Source organism: Pseudorca crassidens, chromosome X, assembly GCF_039906515.1.
Source record: "Pseudorca crassidens isolate mPseCra1 chromosome X, mPseCra1.hap1, whole genome shotgun sequence".
NCBI classification, from domain to species: domain Eukaryota; kingdom Metazoa; phylum Chordata; class Mammalia; order Artiodactyla; family Delphinidae; genus Pseudorca; species Pseudorca crassidens.
The window spans coordinates 71,216,004-71,237,933 of NC_090317.1; the positions used below are offsets into that span (position 1 = coordinate 71,216,004).

At 44.3% G+C, this 21,930-nt stretch overlaps 1 protein-coding gene across 1 annotated transcript; it reads left to right on the forward strand.

Annotated features, from left to right (window-relative positions):
- Positions 1-5,893: 5,893 nt before the first annotated feature.
- Positions 5,894-11,837, forward strand: RPS4X (ribosomal protein S4 X-linked). The gene is made up of 7 exons (XM_067722203.1): positions 5,894-5,975; positions 6,939-7,016; positions 7,779-7,959; positions 8,346-8,443; positions 9,839-10,010; positions 10,938-11,095; positions 11,659-11,837. Exons 1-7 carry the CDS (start codon positions 5,973-5,975, stop codon positions 11,758-11,760), a joined length of 792 nt encoding a protein of 263 aa, XP_067578304.1. The 5' UTR covers positions 5,894-5,972; the 3' UTR covers positions 11,761-11,837.
- Positions 11,838-21,930: the final 10,093 nt, after the last annotated feature.

The following is a 21,930-nucleotide window of genomic DNA, read 5'->3' on the forward strand; positions in this document are numbered from 1 at the left end:
TTACATTGTCTATATGTACCACATCTTCTTTATCCATTCATCTGTTGATGGACATTTAGGTTGCTTCCATGTCTTGGCTATTGTAAATAGTGCTGCTGTGAACATTGGGGTGCATGTATCTTTTCGATGTGAATGTATTTAATACCACTTAAATGTACATTTTATTTTTGTTTGTTTGTTTTTATGTTTTCACCGCGCGCTGAGCAGCATGCGGGATCTTAGTTCCCTGACCAGAGATCAAACCCATGCCCCCTGCAGTAGAAGCATGGAGTCTTAACAACTAGACCACCAGGGAAGTCCCCTAAAAGTACATTTTAAAATGGTCAAGGTGGTAAATCTTATGTATAGTTTACCCCAATAAAAAAAATAAATTAAAGACTGATCTTAACATATGTTGGTGAGGATATGGAGTAACTGAAACACTGTTAATGGGAATGTAAAATAATAAACCTCTTTGGAAAACAGTTTGGCAATTTTTTCAAAAAGTTAAACATACATCTACCATATGACCTAGCCATTCCACCTGTAGGTATTCACCAAGAGAAATAAAAACATTTGTTCATAAAAAGACTTGTATAGAAATGTTCATAGCAGCTTTATCTGTAATTGCCCCAAACTGGGAACAACCCAAATGTCTATCCAAAGGTGAATGGATAAATTAATTGTGGTATACACACATATATCCGTGTGTATATGTATATATACATAAATGTACTATATGACATATACAATGAGGTACTATTCAGCAATAAAATAATAAACTATTGATGCATGCAACAACATGGATGAATTTCAAAATAATTATGCTGAGTGAAAGATGCTAGACAGGGCTTCCCTGGTGGCACAGTGGTTGAGAGTCCGCCTGCCGATGCAGGGGACACGGATTCGTGCCCCGGTCTGGGAGGATCCCACATGCCGCGGAGTGGCTGGGCCCGTGAGCCATGGCCGCTGAACCTGCGCATCCAGAGCCTGTGCTCCGTAGCAGGAGAGGCCACAATAGTGAGAGGCCCGCGTACGGCAAAAAAATAAAAATAATAAATAATAATAAATAAAAAAGATGCTAGACAAAAAAAATAGAGTACAGACTAGAAGATTTCCATTTATGCAAAATTCTAGAAAATGCAAATTAATCAATAGTGACAGAAAGCAGATCAGCAGTTGCCTGGGAGTGCAGGGGGAGGAGCTGGAGTGAGGGGTTACAATGAGACGTGAGGAAACTTGGGGCTGATGGAATTTCACTATCTTATTTGTGATGATGGTTGCATTGGGTGTATACGCACATCAAAATTTGTCAAACTGTATACTTTAAATATGTGCCATTTATTGTATGTCAATTATTCCTCAATAAAGCTGTTGAAAAAAAATAAGTTTCAGAAGGAAGTAGCCAGAAGTGGTCAGGAGGGAATTGGAGCACTAATTCATTGACTGAGTCACTATGTTCTATGCATTTGATACATCATCTCTGATTCTTACAACAAACTGAGAAGTAAGTATGGTTATCCCTATTTTCCAGATAAGGCATCTGTGGTTCAGAGAGATTAAGCCATTTGCTCAAGGGCACACAGAGATAGATTTAAACTGTGCTCTTTCCATTCTGCCTCACTGTCTCCCAGCAATGTGAGAAAGTGAGGAGAAGCCTGTGCTGGTTCATCGATTGCTGACAGTAAGTTGATCAGGGAATCTGAGGCATGAAACGTTACTCTTTAAGATGGAGAGTGAAGGGCTTGTACCGCTCCACTCTTGGTGTGACTTATGAACATGAACCACTCATACACATAACTTCCCTCTGGCAATCTGGGACAGGATGCTGGGGATGTACATCTCAGTTCCCTACTCACCATGCACTACATGATTTCATTTATGAAATGCTAAAGCAGTTCTTACAAAACAACAGAGAAAACAAAGATCATTCAATATATTACAGTGAGAAAATTGATTCGGCATTTGGGGAAAAACTAGATTTTTTTCAGTTTATCTTTTATTCTATTTATCTTTATCAACCCCAAGTTGATAAAGAATTAAATACATGTTATTAAATAGAATTGAGTATTTAGCAGATCTTTGAACTGAGGGTAACCTTCTAAGCTTTGAAATGACGAGAAGAAATTACAAGAGAAAAGATCAACAGATCTGGCTATATAAAACTTTGAAACTTTGTACATAGAAAAATATAACCAAAAGGAAAGTAACTAATTGGTAAAAATATCTGCCTCAAATATGACAAAAGATGAATTTCTGTGATCTATAAAGCACTCATGCAAATTGATCAGAAAAACACATCCCTCAGGGACTTCCCTGGTGGTCCAGTGGTTAAGACTCCAAGCTCCCAATGCAGGGGGCCTGGGTTCCATCCCACATGCCACATCTAAAGATCCCGCATGCCTCAACTAAAGATCCCGCATGCCGCAACTAAGACACAGTGCAGCCAAATAAATACATAAATATTTTTTAAAAAACACGTCCCCCAAAGATTAATGGGCAGAGATACTTCACACAAGGGGTAATGGAACGAGTAAAGAAGTGTATGGCAAAATGTTTAACCTCACTAGTGATTTTTTGAAGTGCAAATTAAAACAATTACGTTAGTAAAAGTTAAAAATAAGTGATTACCAGGCTGACACGAGTATAGTAAAATTGCAAGGATGCTCTGAGGAAGGTTTTTGGCAATACACATACACCACTATCAAAGTGTTCAGACTCTTAACACAGTGTTGCCTTTCCAACAGCTACTGCCAACCGCTCCCATGGACTAAGCACAGATGTACCAGTTCTCCCAAACGGGAGTCTCCAGCCCAGACCATATACCTGAGCTCAGACTTGTGTCTATAAAACATCTCCAGCTGGTGCCCCCTCCCCCTCAGTAGTTCCCAGTGAATGTACCACTGAGTCACCAAGCCAGAAAACTGGGAATCATCCTAATTACCTCCTTGTCCCTCACCGCTGCACAAACGTCATTTCCCAGTCAGATCCTGCCAATACTCCATCTGCAATGTCTTTTGAATTTCCCCCCTCCTCCTCCTCCTCCTCCCCACAATCACAGACCTGGGTCCCACCCTTCTGTTTCTTGCTTGTGTTGTTGAAACAGCCCTGGCCCATCTCCTCCAAGCCACTCACACTTCCTTCAAACCATTCTACAAGGAGCAGTCAGAGTTATCTTTCTAAAGCACAAAGCTGATCCCGTCCTCTTTAAAATCTTTCAGCGGCTCCCTATTGTCTACCTACAGGTTAAAGTCCAAATTCTTAAGCTTTAACAGCCCTTCGTGTTCCAAACTGCCTCGCCACCATCTTTCCTCTGAAGATCTTCTCCTGGCTTTCCGTCCCCTCCTCCCAGCCTGCCTCTCCCATTGTAATGTGAATTCCTTGAGAGCAGGAACTAGATCTTAATTATCTCTATTTCCCTGGCTCATAATACAGAGCTTGACACAGAGTAGGCACTCAATAAATGTTGGGTGAAGGAATGGTTTTATTCTAAGGTAATCATTCCACTGAAGGAAAAAGCCATATAAAGGAAACTGTTCTCTGTAGCAACATTCATAATAAAGAAAATGTACAAAAAACTAAATGTTCAACAATAAAGAACTTTTATTAATTATGGGATATCCATTTAATGGAATATGATGCAGCTGTTAAAATACTCATTATGAAGATTATGTAGCAACTCAGAAAGTTTTTATAATATAATAAAAGCAGAATACAAAATAGTCTGTACGCTAGGCCTAAAATTATGTAAAAGTATGCATGCACACAAACTGATCAGAATGAGAACAGGAACAGGAACAAATGAATACAGATGATGTGTTTAGGGTGTTTGGGGATGTACTGTTTTGTGATTTTCTTAGCTCTTTCCCAATTCCCTTTATTGTTGTTAGAATGTCATTTGTCCATAAATACAAATTGACAGAGAAAAAAATATACTGAAAATGCTTTGATTCCGTCAAGTCCTTTGACAAGCTGTGGTACAAAAACAAACCAACCACTGACCTGGGAGGCAAGAGACCAGCCTCCCTACCCCATCCCCCACTCCCAGCTAGCTGCGTGATCTTAAGTAAGATCTTCAGCTCTAACCAGACATTTTTCCTATCCTCTCAAGCTGGAAGTCCCATGGTCTTTCCTCACTCCCAAGTGAACCCCCATCATATCTGTTGGCTGCACCACCATCTTCCCAGTGCCCTCAGACTGAATACCTCAAAATGCACCTTCTATTGTCTCATCATCTTCTCTCTCTCTAATCCCCACCTCCAATCAATTGCCCCTTCTTGCTAATAATCATCTATAGCATGCTTTACTATGGATCTAGTTTTAGACAAAGAGGAGTCCCTGCCCTCCTAGTGAATACTGTCTGATTGAAAAGAGCCAACCATTTTTTTCTCTCTTGCTCCTCTGCAGACTGCTGGGGGATGAAGTGGAGGGCAGAGACAGAGACATGTAAAATGGAACCTCCTCGGTTAGGAGCTTGACCCATGGTGGGAGGAGGTCAGGCAGAGGCTGGATGCTCTCAGGGATAGTACAGTGAGACTTGGCACAATGAGTGGGATGTTGACTCAGTTTGTTCATTCAACAAGTATTTACCAAGTGCTGGACATAGCGCTAAGCTCTCTGTTAGGTGGCAAAGGTGAATTAGGCAGGCTCTTTCATGGAGATACTCACAGTCTAGTGGAGGACAGACGAGGAGTTTGAACTGAGGGCTCTGGGACGGAAGAATGTGGGATTCACCCTGCCTGAGGGGACCCGGGGCTCACAGAGCCAGAGGGACCTGAGCTGTATGCATCTCCAAGGCTGACAAGTGGGATTAGGTGCCCAGGAAGGGGGTTGGGCTATTCATGGCAGTTCCAAGCTGAGGGATCATCGGGTCCACAGGCAGGAGGCTTGAAAGAGGCGGCTTTGTCAGAGCAGTAATACCTTGGAGTGGCTTAAGCTTTGAGGTTTGGGATAGGGTAAGGGAGCAATGGGTGTCTGGGTGCAGGAGACAGGAGGTGACGGGCAGAGGGACCTGAGGGGCTAGGCAGGAGGCCCAAGGGCAGTTTCAAAGTAGGGAAATCACAGGATCGGATCTAAGTTTTAGTTAGATAACTGGATGGTCTCTAATGTTCCCTTCTCGTCCCTGAGACTTTATGGTAAGTGCTAAATGCGTTGTACAGAAATCGAGGGGCAGAGTTCAAGCAGAGATCCTACCCTCCCACCCCTTACACTCCACCCCCTCGGTAATCTGCAGAGAAGGGAGAGAAAAAAATATTGATTCTTCCCAATTTACAGTATGGGCAGGTTGACTGGCTTGAAGGAACTTGGAAGAAGAAGCAGACAAGATATATGTTTAAGAAATAATATTAGATATTCATTTCAATGTATTCTTTTTTAAATTTTATTTATTTATTTGAAGTATAGTAGATTTACAAAATTGTGTTAGTTTCTGGAGTACAGCAAAGTGATTCAGATATATATATATATACACATATATGTATATGTGTATATATATATATATATATTCCTTTTCAGATTCTTTTCCGTTACAGTTTGTTACAAGATATTGAACTTAGTTCCCTGTGCTATACAGTAGGACCTTATTCATGTCAATGTATTCTATTGATTATATGATCATGTATATGTGGACCTTAAGTAGCCTCACTTTGCCCTCTCCTTAAAGACAGGGAGCTTGTCTAGCTCATCTTTGTTTGTCCAGCACCTCACACAGAATCAGGCGCCCCAGAGGCGCTTGGGAAACACTGGACGGGGGAGGGCGTAAAGGGAGGGAGGAACTCGCCCTTGGGAGACACCCCTTTTTCGGCAGCTGTTCCCAAGCCCCGGACCTCTGACCTCCCACCAGCAGGTGGCAAGATAGCGTCCCCGCGCGCCGCGAAAAGGCGGAGCTAGGCGGAGCTGGGCGGAGCGTCCGAAGCCCCGGCGCGCGCAGCCGTGCAACCTCTTTTCTCGGCGCTCCGGAAGTAGGTGGGCCTCTTTCCGTGCCTAGCGCAGCCATGGTAAGGCAGCTTCTTTGCGAGCTCTTGGGACTCATCAGCCTCCATCCACCAAGGGCTGGGGCTACCAGGGGCTGCGGGGCTCCCGCAGGGGGTGGTCAGGCGGAGGCGAAGGGAGAGCGATTGGTGGGGTGGGCCCAGGGGTGCTCGAGGGCTAGGGCGAACACCGGCTGTTGGCGATGGGTGGTTGGGGGATGATCGGTTCGGCTGGCGAGAAGGCCTCGGTCTCCCGGCCGGCCACACCCGATCACGCATCATGCGGCCCTGGGAGGAGCGTCTTGCTTACCAGGCTGGAGCCCCGGGTGGGCCCAGAGGACAGACGTCGGGCCCGGGGAGGGTGGAGAGTTTTTCCGTCGTGTTTTTGGCACGGCCTGACTTTACGTAGTGTGGCCAGTAAGCCTCTGTATACGGCATTAAAAAGGTTTTCTTCTGCATTTTAAGGTGAAAAGTGATCTCACCTTTAGAGTTTGAGTAAGCCACTGTTGGCACGTGGTTGTGCTGAGGTCAGATTAAGTCTCGCATCTAACACTTTAAAACCTGACATATTTCGAGAAATTGTCTGTTTGATAAGTAGAAGCACAGATTCTGTTGCTGGCTGGCTGTGTGCCAGGAGGTCCAACCCCTGGCTATTTCACCAGCATAATGTCCTAGTAAAAACAGCCTCTAGAAGCATATGCACTTTTAAGTGGTAACATAAATAATTGGAAAAATTGTTTTTAAAGACAGTTAACGTTCTCTGTACAATGAGAATGCTGGTTGCAGTTTGTGAAACCTACAGTATTTTGCTGTATGCTATGTATACATTTGCTTCTCCGCCTTTAATCACGGCCCTGTGCTTTTTACATTGTCCACATTTTGCTGAAGAGGAAACAGATGCTGGTCTTTAGAGAATAGTTGTAGTTGTGTAAACTGTTCTTGAAAAGACCTGAAACTGTTTAACAGTATTAAAATTGAAAACTCCTTCAGGCTCGTGGTCCCAAGAAGCACCTGAAGCGCGTAGCAGCTCCAAAGCATTGGATGCTGGATAAACTGACTGGTGTGTTTGTAAGTATCATTATATTGTAAGCATGTTTTTTGTGTTATATCTTAAGGGACGTGTCTTTTACAGTTTTATCCAGATATGATTGATGTATTTAAGGGACACACTCTATACTGCTCCTTTATGTGTCAGGCATCCCTGATTACTGTATCCTGAGTTACTCTCTTCTTAAGGGCCCTGTGTTATCTAGCTGTGCCCCACCTCTTACCTAATAATTCTGTGCCTCATTTCTTCCACATACCACATGTATGCAGGACCTCAAATGTTCTTAACGGGCCTGGTCCTCTGAAAGGAAAATGCTGTAAAACTTTAAAGGTCTGGAATAGTTTTGCACACTTTGAATACCTCTTGTTTACCCCAGTTGGGGGGGGGGGCGGGTGATAGTCTGGTGAATCTCAGGACTTGAGGGGTAGTTTGAGTGAATCCCACCAATAGTTTAAGATAACTTTTTTTTTTTTCTGCACTGTGTCTTCGTGGCTGTGCGTGGGCTTTTTCTAGTTGCAGCGAGCGGGGACTACTCTTGGTTGCAGTGCGTGGGCCTCTCATTGTGGTGGCTTCTCTTGTTGCAGAGCGCGGGCCCAATAGTTGTGGCCCGTGGGCTCCAGAGCACAGGCCCAGCAGCTGTGGTGCACGGGCCCAGTTGCTCCACGGCACATGGGATCCTCCCAGACCAGGGCTCGAACCCATGTCCCCCTCATTGGCAGGCGGACTCTCAACCACTGCGCCACCAGGGAAGCCCTAAGATAACTTTTAAAATCATTTTACAGGCTCCTCGTCCATCTACCGGTCCTCACAAGCTGAGGGAATGTCTCCCCCTAATTATTTTCCTAAGGAACAGACTTAAATATGCCCTAACAGGAGATGAAGTAAAGAAGATCTGCATGCAGCGTTTCATTAAGATTGATGGCAAGGTCCGCACCGATATAACCTACCCTGCTGGTTTTATGGGTAAGTGGTTAATGGTGGGCACTTGGTGCTCCTTGATTTTTTTTTCCTTGATTTTTTTTTATCTCCCTCTCTAAAGTGGTGGGCTTTTTCAGTCTCAGAAATAAAGCATGACTTTCCCTCTCAAGAGTTTTACTTCCATATTGTAGGGCTGCAAATCATAAATCATTTCTCAAAACCAAATTTCAATTCACTTCAGATTTTACGGGTCATAAAAACAGGGTTTTGAAAATTAAAGATTAGCTAGCCATCATTGATCTTAGGAATCCTTGTTAATATTCGAAATGGGAAGCATACGGGTTTTTTTTTCCCTTATAGTGTGGTTATTGTTCAGCATGGGGTTACTGGGGGTCACTATAGTAACCTTAGTTATTACCATTTGATATCAGATGTCATCAGCATTGACAAGACTGGAGAGAATTTTCGTCTGATCTATGACACCAAGGGTCGCTTTGCTGTTCATCGTATTACACCTGAGGAGGCCAAGGTGAGTGTGGCAAGCAGGCTGGGCCTTCCTTTAGTAAAAGTACTTGATTCTAAGTTATTAAGTACGTGGACTGATCCATTGTGGTGAGGTAGGTAGATTAGAATTACTCATAATCTTATACCTAGAAACAGCCAGTCAAGTTAACATCCTCAACAGAGTGCTTTTTTTTTTTTTTTTTTTTTTTTTTTTTGCGGTACGCAGGCCTCTCACTGTTGTGTCCTCTCCCGTTGCGGAGCACAGGCTCCGGACGCGCGCAGGCTCAGCGGCCATGGCTCACGGGCCCAGCTGCTCTGCGGCATGTGGGATCTTCCCGGACCGGGACATGAACCCGTGTCCCCTGCATCGGCAGGCGGACTCTCAACCACTATGCTACCAGGGAAGCCCCAACAGAGTGCTTTTTATGGCAGAAACGAATTCTAGCTGAGCAGTGACTTCTGCTTGCCTTTTTTTGAGGCAAGGAGAGTGATTCCTAGGAACGTTTGAGTATCTGAAGTATGGGTCCTTTAAGGATAAAGGGCCAGAAAACCAATATCTAGTTCAATCCTACTGGCCCTTTGTCTAGCTTTACTCTGGGGAGGGGAAAGGTATTAGTGGAGGGGACCAGTAACCCTCGGGGCACTAGTTTGAGGTAACTCAAAAAAGGTTACAGACATTGATTATTTAATCCAGTTTGTTGTGATGGTTTTATGCAAAAGTTCATGGCTTCTTGAATTATTGGCTGTAAGTGAAGGTTAATTCAATTGGATGAATCAGCTAATTTCCTTAGCTACCTTGTTACCAGCAGGCTGGAGGGCACGTCCATTGGCATCAAGGTGATTTGATTTACTTAAAGGATGTCTTGGAGTGAAATGCTTTGTGAAATTGTTGATTAGATGAACTGGTAATACAATTGCAGTTTGTGAGACAAAACTCAATTGTGATGTAGAGGGAGCCATTAAGAGGCACTTGTTAGCTGTCTGGGTGAGTTGGAGGGAAGAATTCAGATGCCCCTTGAGACTTAAATGGCCTGGGGAAGGGGAGGTGATTTGCATTGGAGCAGGGAGGAAATGGTGGTGATCATCCCTCCACCTGGGAGTTTGAGGTTGTGAGGCCTTAAGTGCTTTGAACTTTTAACCTTGGGGGTGATGCAGTACTACAGAGGAAATACATAATAAGAAATAAGAAGGCTAGCCTAGAAGGGGGCAGTGTGCAAGATGAATTTATGGGGGAGTGGGAAGAAAAGTCAGGGACCCCATTATTCAGCTGCAGCTCAGGAAACAGCCTGTTCTGTGTGGGGGCTGGTACCTTCAGCTGCTGGTTGCACCTTTAAGCTGGTGATTTGTGGCTTTGAAAGAACTGTACTCTGGAGCATAGTGCATGTGAGCTAGACTAATGTGGGTAACCCATGTGTTTCAGTATAAGTTATGCAAAGTGAGAAAGATCTTTGTGGGGACAAAAGGAATCCCTCATCTGGTGACCCATGATGCTCGCACCATCCGCTACCCTGATCCCCTCATCAAGGTGAATGACACCATTCAGATTGATTTGGAGACTGGCAAGATTACTGATTTCATCAAATTTGACACTGGTAAGCAGGCTGTGCTACTTAAGCATTCTCTTTAAAGGCCAGACATAAGAGCTGTTCTTTACTTTTATTTTTAAGTTAATTTAATCAAGCCCTATGACTTGCGCAGGGCCTGGGTACAGGGTTTTGTTTGGCGTTTGGGGGGCTTGAGGTGATTCTGATGTGCGCCTAGTTAGCAACAAAAGCTAGATGTCTTTTGTTGATGTAGTAACGGATTGGGAAGGAGGCAACTCTTAGTTTTAAGAAATGTTCAGAGAATCTGTAAGCCCTTATGGTGTCTCATTTTGGCATGGCTTTGTGGTGGCAATGAGGGTTAGAGAGAGGAATATGTTCTGAATTGTGGGGAGGGAAGTCAGCTAAGAATGTTTTCAGTGGGGAGTTGTGAGAAGCTGTGAACAGGTAACTGCTCCAATGCCCAGGTGTATGGTATTTTTACCTCAGGGATCCAAGTGCTTAGAATATTCTGTGTGGCAGAGATGAGGTCTTGTATAACACGTTCTCAGGCCTGCTCCAGATCTCAAAAGCCTCCCCATCCATGGAAGTGGCTTGAGGGCTGGGCAGGGAAGTCTAACAAAAAAGCAGAACAAACTTAATTGAGATAACAGCCCTTTGTAATGCTGTCATCACCCCCCATATCTGTTCACAACAGTAGCAGAGAATTGTGCCTTGGAGGAACAGCAGTAGTCCAGGCAAGACATGGTAAGGACCTAGTGAGGTGGGTGCAGTGGAGTTTATTACATTTATTAGCTGTACAGGAAGGATAGGGGAAATCTTAAAAGAGGGCCCTGAGAGTTCTAGCTTGGGTAACAGATCCATGGAAGTGAATTCAACTGGGAAAAAAAGATTAACTTTGTTGCAGACCTGTCTCTCATTCACTACACAAGGCACGGTTCCTTGCTCTGAGCAGATTGTCTGTTCCTTCCTGCCTAGGTAACCTGTGCATGGTGACTGGAGGTGCTAACCTGGGAAGAATTGGTGTGATCACTAACCGGGAGAGACATCCTGGTTCTTTTGATGTAGTTCATGTGAAAGATGCCAACGGCAATAGCTTTGCCACCCGGCTCTCCAACATTTTCGTTATTGGCAAAGTAAGTCTGGGTCTCTCTGTCTTCTGCCTAGTCCAGAGAAACCTGTGCAATGCAGGTACTGGCTGGGATTGCAGTGCCTGGCTCCTGCTGGCTCTGCTCAACCTAGTGTAAAGCCTCCTCTGGGATAGGGCTCACAACAGGGCTGAGGCAGATCTGTGCGTTTTCAGTGTCAGAGAATCAGCGGCGGACCAGTTCACACCTGGGTTGGTGGAAAGTGCCAGTAATGGGATGAATATGCCTTATAGTTAGGTTCTTTCATTTGTGCCTGTGTTGGGGCAGGGGGCGGTGCTTTTTGGAACTAATGCTTGGCCTTGGGCACTATTTCAGTACTTCTGAGACTAATTATGAAAGGTATTGTAGTTTGCATCTACAGATACGGGCAACAAGTTTAAAGTGGGTGTTTCTGATAAACCAGCATCCAAGTGTCTTAAGACTGCCTGACTGTTGCTGAGTGTTTTCACAGACAGGCGTCTCTGTTCCTCTAGATGAGAAGACAAATGTAGCATATGCCAACCCGTTGATGGTGTGTAGCAGGTTTTGATTCTCCTTGTTTTCTCCTCCAGGGCAACAAACCATGGATCTCTCTTCCTCGTGGAAAGGGTATCCGCCTTACTATTGCTGAGGAGAGAGACAAGAGACTGGCAGCCAAACAGAGCAGTGGATAAAATGATCTCTAAGTGATGTGATTGGGAAAGTCTGTACTTAGAAATAATGCTACGTAATTAAAAGCCTTTTTAGTGTTTGTTGTGGTTTGGGTTTGGGTTTGTTCGTTTGCTTTGATTTACATTTTCCTTTCTACTTTATAACATGAAAAGTAGATTGAATTTTCAGGCAGGCTTGGGCATTCTGGGATGTGAATCTGTGTCTCCTATAGGCCGGACCTGGGTGGTGGTGGGAGGGAGAACACATCAAACTTGGCAAAGAAGGAGCAGCAAGTAACTGAAGAATGGAGAGAGCCAGGGAAGCCCATAAGGCCAAGCTCCCTTACTTGGCTGGGACCTCATTTACCCTGTTCTCTTAGCCTTTTTTAAAGAAATGATTGCCCTCTTTGGTCTTCATTACACTACGCATACACAAGCCTGGCTCATCTGTTTTTCCCACGTCTGTGTCCAGCTCTGGATACAGATCAGTATAGAGTTAGTTATGGGCTCTTGATGTTGCAAAGCAATGCACTTGATTGGACTTAGTCCTCTATCATTCTCCAGCTGCCACAGCATTCAGTCCTCAGTTCCATTCCTTAGGACTGCAAAACCATGTTTGCTTGCCAGTCTCAAGAAGAGGTGCCCCTGATGCAAAGGGCCAGCTGTTTAGATCTGTTCCTCATTTTAAGCCCTGGGTCTCTTACAACAGTGTCAGTTACCCTGCAGTGTGATAACAACCAGCTCTCCTTCCTGTTACCCTACAATGTGCGTCTTCTGGCTGAGAACAAAAACCGCCTTGGCTTCCTATAGCAGGGCTTTTAAATCTTCATACTATTGGGCCAGATAACTTGTGGGTGGCTGCCCTGTGTATTGTGGGATGTTGAACAGCATCTCTGGCCTCTACCCACCAGATGTTAACAGCATGCCCTTCTGTTCTTCCCTGTTGTGATAACCAGAAACTGACTTCAGCCATAGCGAGATCCCCCATGGGAGCAAAATTGCCCTGTGTTAAGAACCACTGCCCTCTAGATCTCATCATCACCTTCATTTAACATCTTATTGCAGACCACTTAATCTCCCTTGCCCCTCATGGCAGGATTTGGAGTGAAAAACCGTTGTTTTGGACGTCTTCCTCTATCTGAGGCATGATGAACCTGTGAAATCATTGCATATTTAACTGGGCATGTCTAATGGTCATCTCTGGTGCCCAGGCCTGTGGTCCAATGGATGAGGAAGCCTGTTGAGCTGTGGCTTGGGACAGCATCTCCACTCCTGGCTGCGTCCTGGGCTTGGAGTCAAGCAGTAGAATACTAGTCTTGCCAAAGAACTGAGCAACATACAAACTAGTCAGCAAAAGTAGGATGCATGCCCAGGTGTCTCCCAAGCCCAGGTTTGACCCCACAGGGCATCTCTGCCTTCCATATTGCAGACTAAAGCACAATTGGCTGGGGCCACAGGACTGCTGCTTAAGCAGGAGAAAGGGAATTTCTGCAGAACTGGGTCCAGCCAAATCCAGTGGGAGAGGGGTGTGGAAGTGCCAGACACGTTATTTCAGCCTAATTCTCTTGCCAGGAGTGGAGCTTATCCAGAAAGGTAATTACGATGAGGGGCCAGATCAGAAGTAATCTTTATGGTGCCCATTGAGAAACAGGCAGGGAAGACTGAAAGGCTAGAGGGCAGGGGTCACTGAATGCTGGTGGATTCTTTTGCACTTTCTAGGTTTGTCCTGAGTCTCAGCAGATGATGTAAATGATTTGAATTTTAGCTAAGGAACCAAAGCAAATATGGGGGATGAAAGGCCTCCAAGTTGGTTCTTTCCACAAGTGCAGTGGTTTCCTAGATGCTGACTGGCCAGCCATCTTTTCCAAATGCAGAATTGGTGTATTTGGCTGCATTCTCTTCACATCACCAGAATTTTTTAAACATTTTAAGTTTATTTTGGTTATTTCTTAAGCTAGCATGTGGATTTTTTTTTTAAGGAACTAGTCCCAATGTGGGTGAAGATTTCCATCATACCAAGTTGTATCGGTGGACTTAGCGAAAGCAGCCTGTATCATTAGAATGAGCTACAGTTTCCAAATATATGGCTTGAGTCTTTGTAGGCTTAAGAAGGCTTCCAGTTTGATTCATAAAATCTTAGAGCTAGAGGGAATCTTAGAGATCATCTCAGCAGAAAGGCAGACAAATGGTCCCAAGATAAAACTGACTGAAGCAAGCAGAACTTTATTGGGTTTGGTTTACTTCCCTTGTTCCTTTAGCAGACTGGGCCTCATGCTCCACTCAGGGCAGCACAGCACAGATTTGAATGAGAACGAGAATACAAACAGCTAGGACTTGTGTAGAACCTTATAGTTCTACAAGAGCCCTCTTGATTCTTTGAGATCCAAATCCTGTGTTGTTTCTAAACCAGATGTTAAAAAAGGGCCATAACCACCCCTCTGCCCCCTGACTCATGCCAGTCAGCTCTATACAAAGTCTTTGCCATCTCTTTTCACAGCAAATGCTGTCTTACCAGCTACTCAAGTCAAACACTTTGGACTTGTCCTTGATTCTACTCCTTTTCTTATGTTCCACACATAATTTTATTAGAAAATTCTGTTGGTTCTACCTTCAAAATATATCCAGAGTCCACATTGGGTGATATTTAGGAATTACTGGTCATTTTTTACATGATAATCATAATGAGTCCTTATCTTTCTGTGACACATAATGAAGGGTTTGCAGAAGAAATGACAAGCAATCTGGAATTTGCTTTAAAATAATCTGGTGGGTGAGGAATATCAAACAGGATTGACCATGTACTGATAATGTTGAAGCTGGGTGATGAGTACATGGGGTTCATTACACCAGTCACAACACTTCTGTATATGTTTCTTTTTTTCTTTTTCTTTTTCTTTTTTTTTTTGACTGCATTGGATCTTCATTGCTGTGCACGGGGTTTCTCTGGTTGCGGCAAGCAGGGGCTACTCTTCATTGCAGAGCACGGGCTTCTCATTGTGGTGGCTTCTCTTGTTGCGGAGCACGGGGTTTCTCTGGTTGCGGCAAGCAGGGGCTACTCTTCATTGCGGAGCACGGGCTTCTCATTGTGGTGGCTTCTCTTGTTGCAGAGCACGGGCTTCAGTAGTTGCAGCACATGGGCTCAGTAGTTGTGGGGCATGGGCTTAGTTGCTCCGCAGCATGTGGGATCTTCCCAGACCAGGGATTTATCTTTGGCTGTGTTGGGTCTTTGGTGCTGCGTGCGGGCTTTCTCTAGTTGCAGTGAGTGGGGGCTACTCTTTGTTGTGGTGCACGGGCTTCTCATTGCGGTGGCTTCTCTTGTAGCAGAGCACGGGCTCTAGGCGTGCAGACTTCAGTAGTTGTGGCTCACAGGCTCAGTAGTTGTGGCACACGCGTTTAGTTGCTCCACAGCATGTGGGATCTTCCCGGACCAGGGCTCAAACCCACGTCCCCTGCATTGGCAGGCATATTCTTAACCACTGCGCCACCAGGGCAGTCCCCTCTGTATCCCCTCTGTATATGTTTGACATTTTTCACAATAAACTTACAAAGGGACAAAAAAATGGTAAGGTGTCTGCCCTCCCCCAGCCCCCAAACAATATCAGACCACTTCTCATCACCTGCATTGCTACTACCCTGGTCTGAGCCACCAACAACTCTGGCCTACATTATAGATTATAGCATTAACCCCTGACTGGCTTCCTGGCTTCCATCCTTACCTCCTTACAGTCTCAACCCAGCAGCCAGAGGAACCCTGTTTAAAGTGTGTAAGTTAGGTCACTCCTCTGCTCAGAGGCCCCAGTGGCTCCCATCTCACTGAGACTAAAGTCCACTGTCATCACAAGGCCCCATGAGGCCCCTACAATCTGGCCTCTGACTTCTTCTCCTACTACTCTCCCCCTGGATCAATCTGTGCCAGCCACTCTGGCCTCCTGCTGTTTATTTTTTGTTTGTTTCATTTTTGTTTTGTTTTGTTTAGTGTTTTGTTTCTCCTGCTGTTTCTTGAACAAGAGAGGTACTCTCCTGTCTTAGCACCTTGCATGGACTCTATACAGCTAGCTTATATTATGAACTTTCAAATATATAGGAAAAGCCAAAAGAGTAGTACAGTGATCACCTGTATAGACGCTAGCTAGATTCAATAATAGTTAACGTTTTGTCACATTTGCTTTATTTCTCTGTGTAGACATGTACACACACATACACACACACCTATTTTTCGAACCCTTCGAAAGCCAGTTGAAGACATCATGACCTTGAGTTCCTGGTGCCAAGAAATGTCAAGTGCTGGCTCTCAGGGGCTCCACTCAAGGAGTTAATTTCCACGTTACCTTGGGTAACTGGACACCCAAGAGAGATGCTGTCTTTTCAGGGAGGACTTATCCATCCTAAATCAGGGAAATCCGCTCATCTGCCCCAGGTTGTTGGGCCTGGAAAATTCCCCAAACCCAAAGATCAATCCTAAAGGCCAAAGAGAGAATGAAAAATGAAAAGGTTTGATTTGCTCAGGCAGGAGTTTGTGGGCCAATTTTTTTTCTCTACCATTTTGATTTCTGAGGATGTGGTACTGTTTGGACAATAAATAACAATAATAAAGAATATTCCCAAGAGACAACAAATAGCCCTTATTAATAATAATAACAACAACAGAAAGAAGAAACTTCTCAAGAGCCAACAGCTTTTCAGCTTATTCCAGGGACTTTCGTAGGGATATGCTCATGTGTTTTTCTTAGCTTTTCTAGCAATGGTGAACATGTATAATTAGTGGTGTGCTGGTAAATCTTAAACATCTAGCTCTCTGGAAAAAATGTGTGTGTGTGTGTGTGTGTGCGTATCTACATAGGTTTATTGTACATTTTACTGATATAAAGGATGTATAGGGCTTCCCTGGTGGTGCAGTGGTTAAGAATCCGCCTGCCAATGCAGGGGACACAGGTTCGAGCCCTGGTCCGGGAAGATCCCACATGCCGCAGAGCAACTAAGCCCGTGCGCCACAACTACCGAGCCTGTGCTCTAGAGCCCGTGAGCCACAACTACTAAGCCTGCATGCCACAACTACTGAAGCCTGCATGCCTAGAGCCCATGCTCAGCAACAAGAGAAGCCACCGCAATGAGAAGCCTGCGCACCGCAGTGAAGAGTAGCCCCTGCTCACCACAACTAGAGAAATGCTGCGCGCAGCAACGAAGACCCAACGCAGCCAAAAATAAATAAATAATAAATAAATAAAAGGAAGTATAACACAATTTGCAAGTAAGAAAGTAGGCAAGACTCTTTACTGTGAATTCCATATAGCCAGTTGATTCTCACAGAATGTTTCCATTGATTTTTGCCAAACTCTTGTATCCATATCAACCTATCATCATGGTTGCAATTGACAAAGAAATGTAGTTCTGACAAGTGTTGATATTTTTGTTTGCATTAACAAATAAGACAAAAGTGAAACAACCAAGACATATGTTAGAACTTCACTCATTTGTCAATGACATGAACAACTTATTTGCTGAATCAAATAATACTTTTCAAATACTGAGAGAATGTTTCCGTATTTTTTTGTACAATTTACAGTGTAATGGCTACAAGACACAGCACGTTTCTAAGTTTTATCAGCATTTTAACATTTTTCTCCATTAGTTCCTTAACTCTAGACAATCAACAAAACAGTAATCAAGTCCTGATTTGTAGTGTTTACCAATTTCCATAGCCGATTTCAAGCTACCACCATGAACAGGCAGCTGGGAAGAAGTTAGCAGTAGCACACCATTATATAGCATTCTCACCATGAGGATACAGCAGGCGCAAATAACCTCAAGATTATAGATAATAGTAAAATGTAGTAAAATAATTAGGAAGTGATGAGTTTTTAGTATTTATTTATTACCTCTATTGAATATAAGTTACTTGTCAGTTTATATATTAACATTTAGAATTTTTTCTAATTGATATTTTTTTATTGGAGTATAATTGATTTAAAATGTTGTGTTTGGGCTTCCCTGGTGGCGCAGTGGTTGAGAGTCTGCCTGCCGATGCAGGGGACGCGGGTTCGTGCCCTGGTCTGGGAAGATCCCACATGCCGCGGAGCGGCTGGGCCCGTGAGCCATGGCCGCTGAGCCTGCGCGTCCGGAGCCTGTGCTCCACAACGGGAGAGGCCCCAACGGTGAGAGGCTCGCGTATCACACACACAAAAAATAATAAATAATAAATAAATAAATAAATAAAATGTTGTGTTTGGGCTTCCCTGGTGGCGCAGCGGTTGAGAGTCCGCCTGCCGGTGCAGGGGACACGGGTTCGTGCCCCGGTCCGGGAAGATCCCACATGCCGCGGAGCGGCTGGGCCCGTGAGCCATGGCCGCTGAGCCTGAGCATCCGGAGCCTGTGCTCCGCAACGGGAGAGGCCACAACAGTGAGAGGCCCAGGTACCACAAAAATAAATAAATAAATAAATAAATAAAATAAAATGTTGTGTTAGTTTCTGCTGTACAACGAAGTGAATCAGCTATATGTATACATATATCCCCTCCCTCTTGGACCTCCCTACACCGCCCCCATCCCACCCATCTAGGTCACCACAGAGCACCGAGCTGAGATCCCTGTGCTATTCAGCAGGTTCCCACTAGCTACCTATGTTACACATGGTAGTGTATACTTCCGTCAAACCTGATCTCCCAATTCATCCCACCCTCCCCTTCACCCCCTGTGTCCACATGTCTGTTTTCTATGTCTGCATCTCTATTCCTGCCCTGCAAATACGTTCATCTGTACCATTTTTCTAGATTCCACATACATGCGTTAATATGCGATATTCCTCTCTTTCTGACTTCATTCTGTATGACAGACTCTAGGTCCATCCATCCACATCTCTACAAATGACCCAATTTCCTTCCTTTTTATGGCCGAGTAATATTCCATTATATATATGTACCACATCTTCTTTATCCATTCATCAGTTGATGGACATTTAGGTTGCTTCCATGTCCTGGCTATTGTAAATAGTGCTGCAATGAACATTGGGGTACATGTGACTTTTTTTTTTAATTTATTTTTGGCTGCATTGGGTCTTTGTTGCTGCGCATGGACTTTCTCTAGTTGTGGCGAGCAGGGGCTACTCTTCGTTGTGGTGTACAGGCTTCTCATTGCGTGGCTTCTCTTGTTGCGGAGCACAGGCTCTAGGTGTGCAGGCTTCAGTAGTTGTGGCTTGCGGGCTCTAGAGCGCAGGCTCAGTAGTTGTGGCACACGGGCTTAGTTGCTCCGTGGCATGTGGGATCTTCCCAGACCAGGGCTCAAACCCATGTCCCCTGCATTGGCAGGCGGATTCTTAACCACTGTGCCACCAGGGAAGTCCACATGTGACGTTTTGAATTATGGTTTTCTCAGGGTATATGCCCAGTAGTGGGATTGCTGGGTCATATGGTAATTCTATTTTTAGTTTATTAAGGAACCTCCATACTGTTCTCCATAGTGGCTGTATCAATTTACATTTCCACCAGCAGTGCGAGAGGGTTCCCTTTTCTCCACACCCTCTCCAGCATTTATTGTTTGTAGATTTTTTAAATTGTGTCACTTCCTCTTCAAAGCTTTTTGTTCAAACACACTGCCTGTAGAATCAGGTCCAAATGCCTGGGCTACCCTTGCAAGCCCTCCCCAATGTGGTCCTAAGCTATTTTCTCAATAGGGGAAAACACGCTAGCTCCCGATTCCCAGGTTTCTATTCCCTGCAACTTCTTTGTTGGAGTCAGACTCACATAGTCACCTGCCACCCGGAGTCTCCTCTTGGACATCTCCTCAGCATGTCCCAAGTAGAATGCATCCTTTTCCTCTCCCTCCTGCCCCCACAGTGCTTCTATTCCTATAGTCAATGATTTTCTTTTTGGCCCTCAAATTTACCCTGTTCTTGTCTCTCTTCATATTATTTGGACACTTTTTTCTTACAGGAACATTTTTTTTTCATTCCATTCTCCTGCACTCCTCTCCCCTATCTGTTTTTTCTGGCGGACTCTCACCCATCCTTCCAGTCTCAGCTGAGATGTTGCTTCCTCTGGGAAACCTCTGGGAAGAGTAGGGGCCCACGGCCCACCATTTCCCTGTTCTTCTCATCATGGAATTTACCACACTGTATTATAATTGTCTATTTAATTGTCTGTCTTTTCCAGGAGACTGTGAGATCCTAAAGGCTAATCTTGCTCACTGCTGTATCCCCAGTATCTAGCCCAGTAACTGGCACATTGTGGGTGCTGAATGAATGAATGAATGAGAGGTATATCCTGCAGTTCCCCTACAAATCCTTCCCTCCATCTGTCTTGTATCCTTACTGCACACCTTGTACTTTTTCATTTTCAAAAAACAAAAGCCACTGTTTTTGCTTGTGCTTAAGGGGACAAGGTCAGAAAATGTCACCTTCTCAAATTGGAACTAATACAATCAACAATAAATAGATGAGATCAGCCATCTGCAAAATAATCCACTTTAAGTGTTGGTTTGTAAATGTGGTACCAATGAGACAAGGGTGCTTCTCAGGTCTCTATGGTGACCAGCATGTTGCCACAGGCTGGGAATCTGCCAAATATAAAGAAAGCAATAATGTCAATCAATTGTAACCTGATTGCTGGAGATAATGCTGTATAAGCAGGAGGGCCCTTGTCTACATGAGGTCTTGAAAAGAGTTGAGCCAAAGAGTGACCCATTTTCTGTGTTTGATTGTCATCAAGTGCTACATGCAGTCCTTTGCAGTTTACAAAGCACCTCTGTGTGTTACCTCAGTGAATCTCCATGATGACCCTGCCAAGTGGGCCTTATTCATCATTTTACAGATGACAAAAATAAAGTTCAGGGAGGTGAGTCAGCTTGCCCTAAATCACTCCCTACCACTAACGTCCACACCTTTACTAAGCCCTCAGGGACTGAGAGGTTTATGAACCCAAGGACAGAAATACCTCTAGGGCAGAGACAGAAAGTTCTTGCCTGACCAGGTGGTCAACCCACCCACTTGGGTTCAGTCTGATTCTGTGCTCAGTTAACAGCTGTTGGCTTTGAAGAGGTTTGGCTCAGGGCCTTGGGAGGTGGGTAGGAGTGGTGTGGGGGAGGATTGCTGCCAGGCCAGTCTTTTGTTCACTCAGCAAACATTTACTGGACAACTACTATGAACACAACAGTGCTAAGAGATTGGAATATAGTGGTGAATGAGACCACAGAACTCCTCCCCAAACTGACGGCCTAATTCCAGGAGCCTGACAAGTAAATGTTTATAAATATGGTGTGATGGACGCTTTGAGAAGGGAAACACAGGGTGCTCTGGGGACCCATAGAAAAGCCATCTACAGTGGTCTGGGGGAGGGTCTAGGAAGGCTTCCCAGGGGAATCGATGCCTGAGCTGACAACAGAAGGGACTTAGCAATAGAAAAAGGGGCTCGAGGAACCAGAGGATGGGAAGAAAAGAACTTTCCAGGGTTAGATAAGCAACAGGGACCTACTGTATACCACAGGGAACTAAACTCGATATTACGTAATAACGTATAATGGAAAAGACTCTGAAAAAGAATATATATATATATATATATTTATATATATAACTGAATCGCTGTGCTGTACACCTGAAACTTATACAATATTGTAAATCAACTATACTTCAATATAATTTTTTTTAAAAGAATAACTTTCCAGGGAGAGAGTGAAAAAGCTGGGGGGCAGGGTGTGGTGAGAGTTTGTGGCAATGAAAAGAAGGGAACAGATGTGGTGGGGGGGATTGTGAGAGGTGAGCCTGGAGAGAGAATCATAAAATCCAAAGTCATATAATAATAACCTCATAATAATAATGTATAATACAATATAAGAAGATCCACGATGTTATTAATTGTAATTATTAATCATTAGTTGATTCAATCAATAATAGTTTATATGACTGATACTGCTAAGTTTATAATCATAAGATCTCACTTGCAGTGCATGATTAAAGCACATCTTCTCAGGGCACGGAGCTCAGTGCGTTCCACACACTACTTTCTGTCAGTCTCACAACAAGCCTACCAGGTAGGTGCTGCTATTGTCCTACTTTACAAATGAGAAAACTGCAGGTCAGAGAGTTTAAGAAGTGTACTGAAAGTCACATTCGCTATTAGGTGGCTGGTCTGACATCAGGATCGAGGTTTAATATCGACTCCAGAAGGCATAAATTATGAATTTGGGATTAACGTATACACACTACTA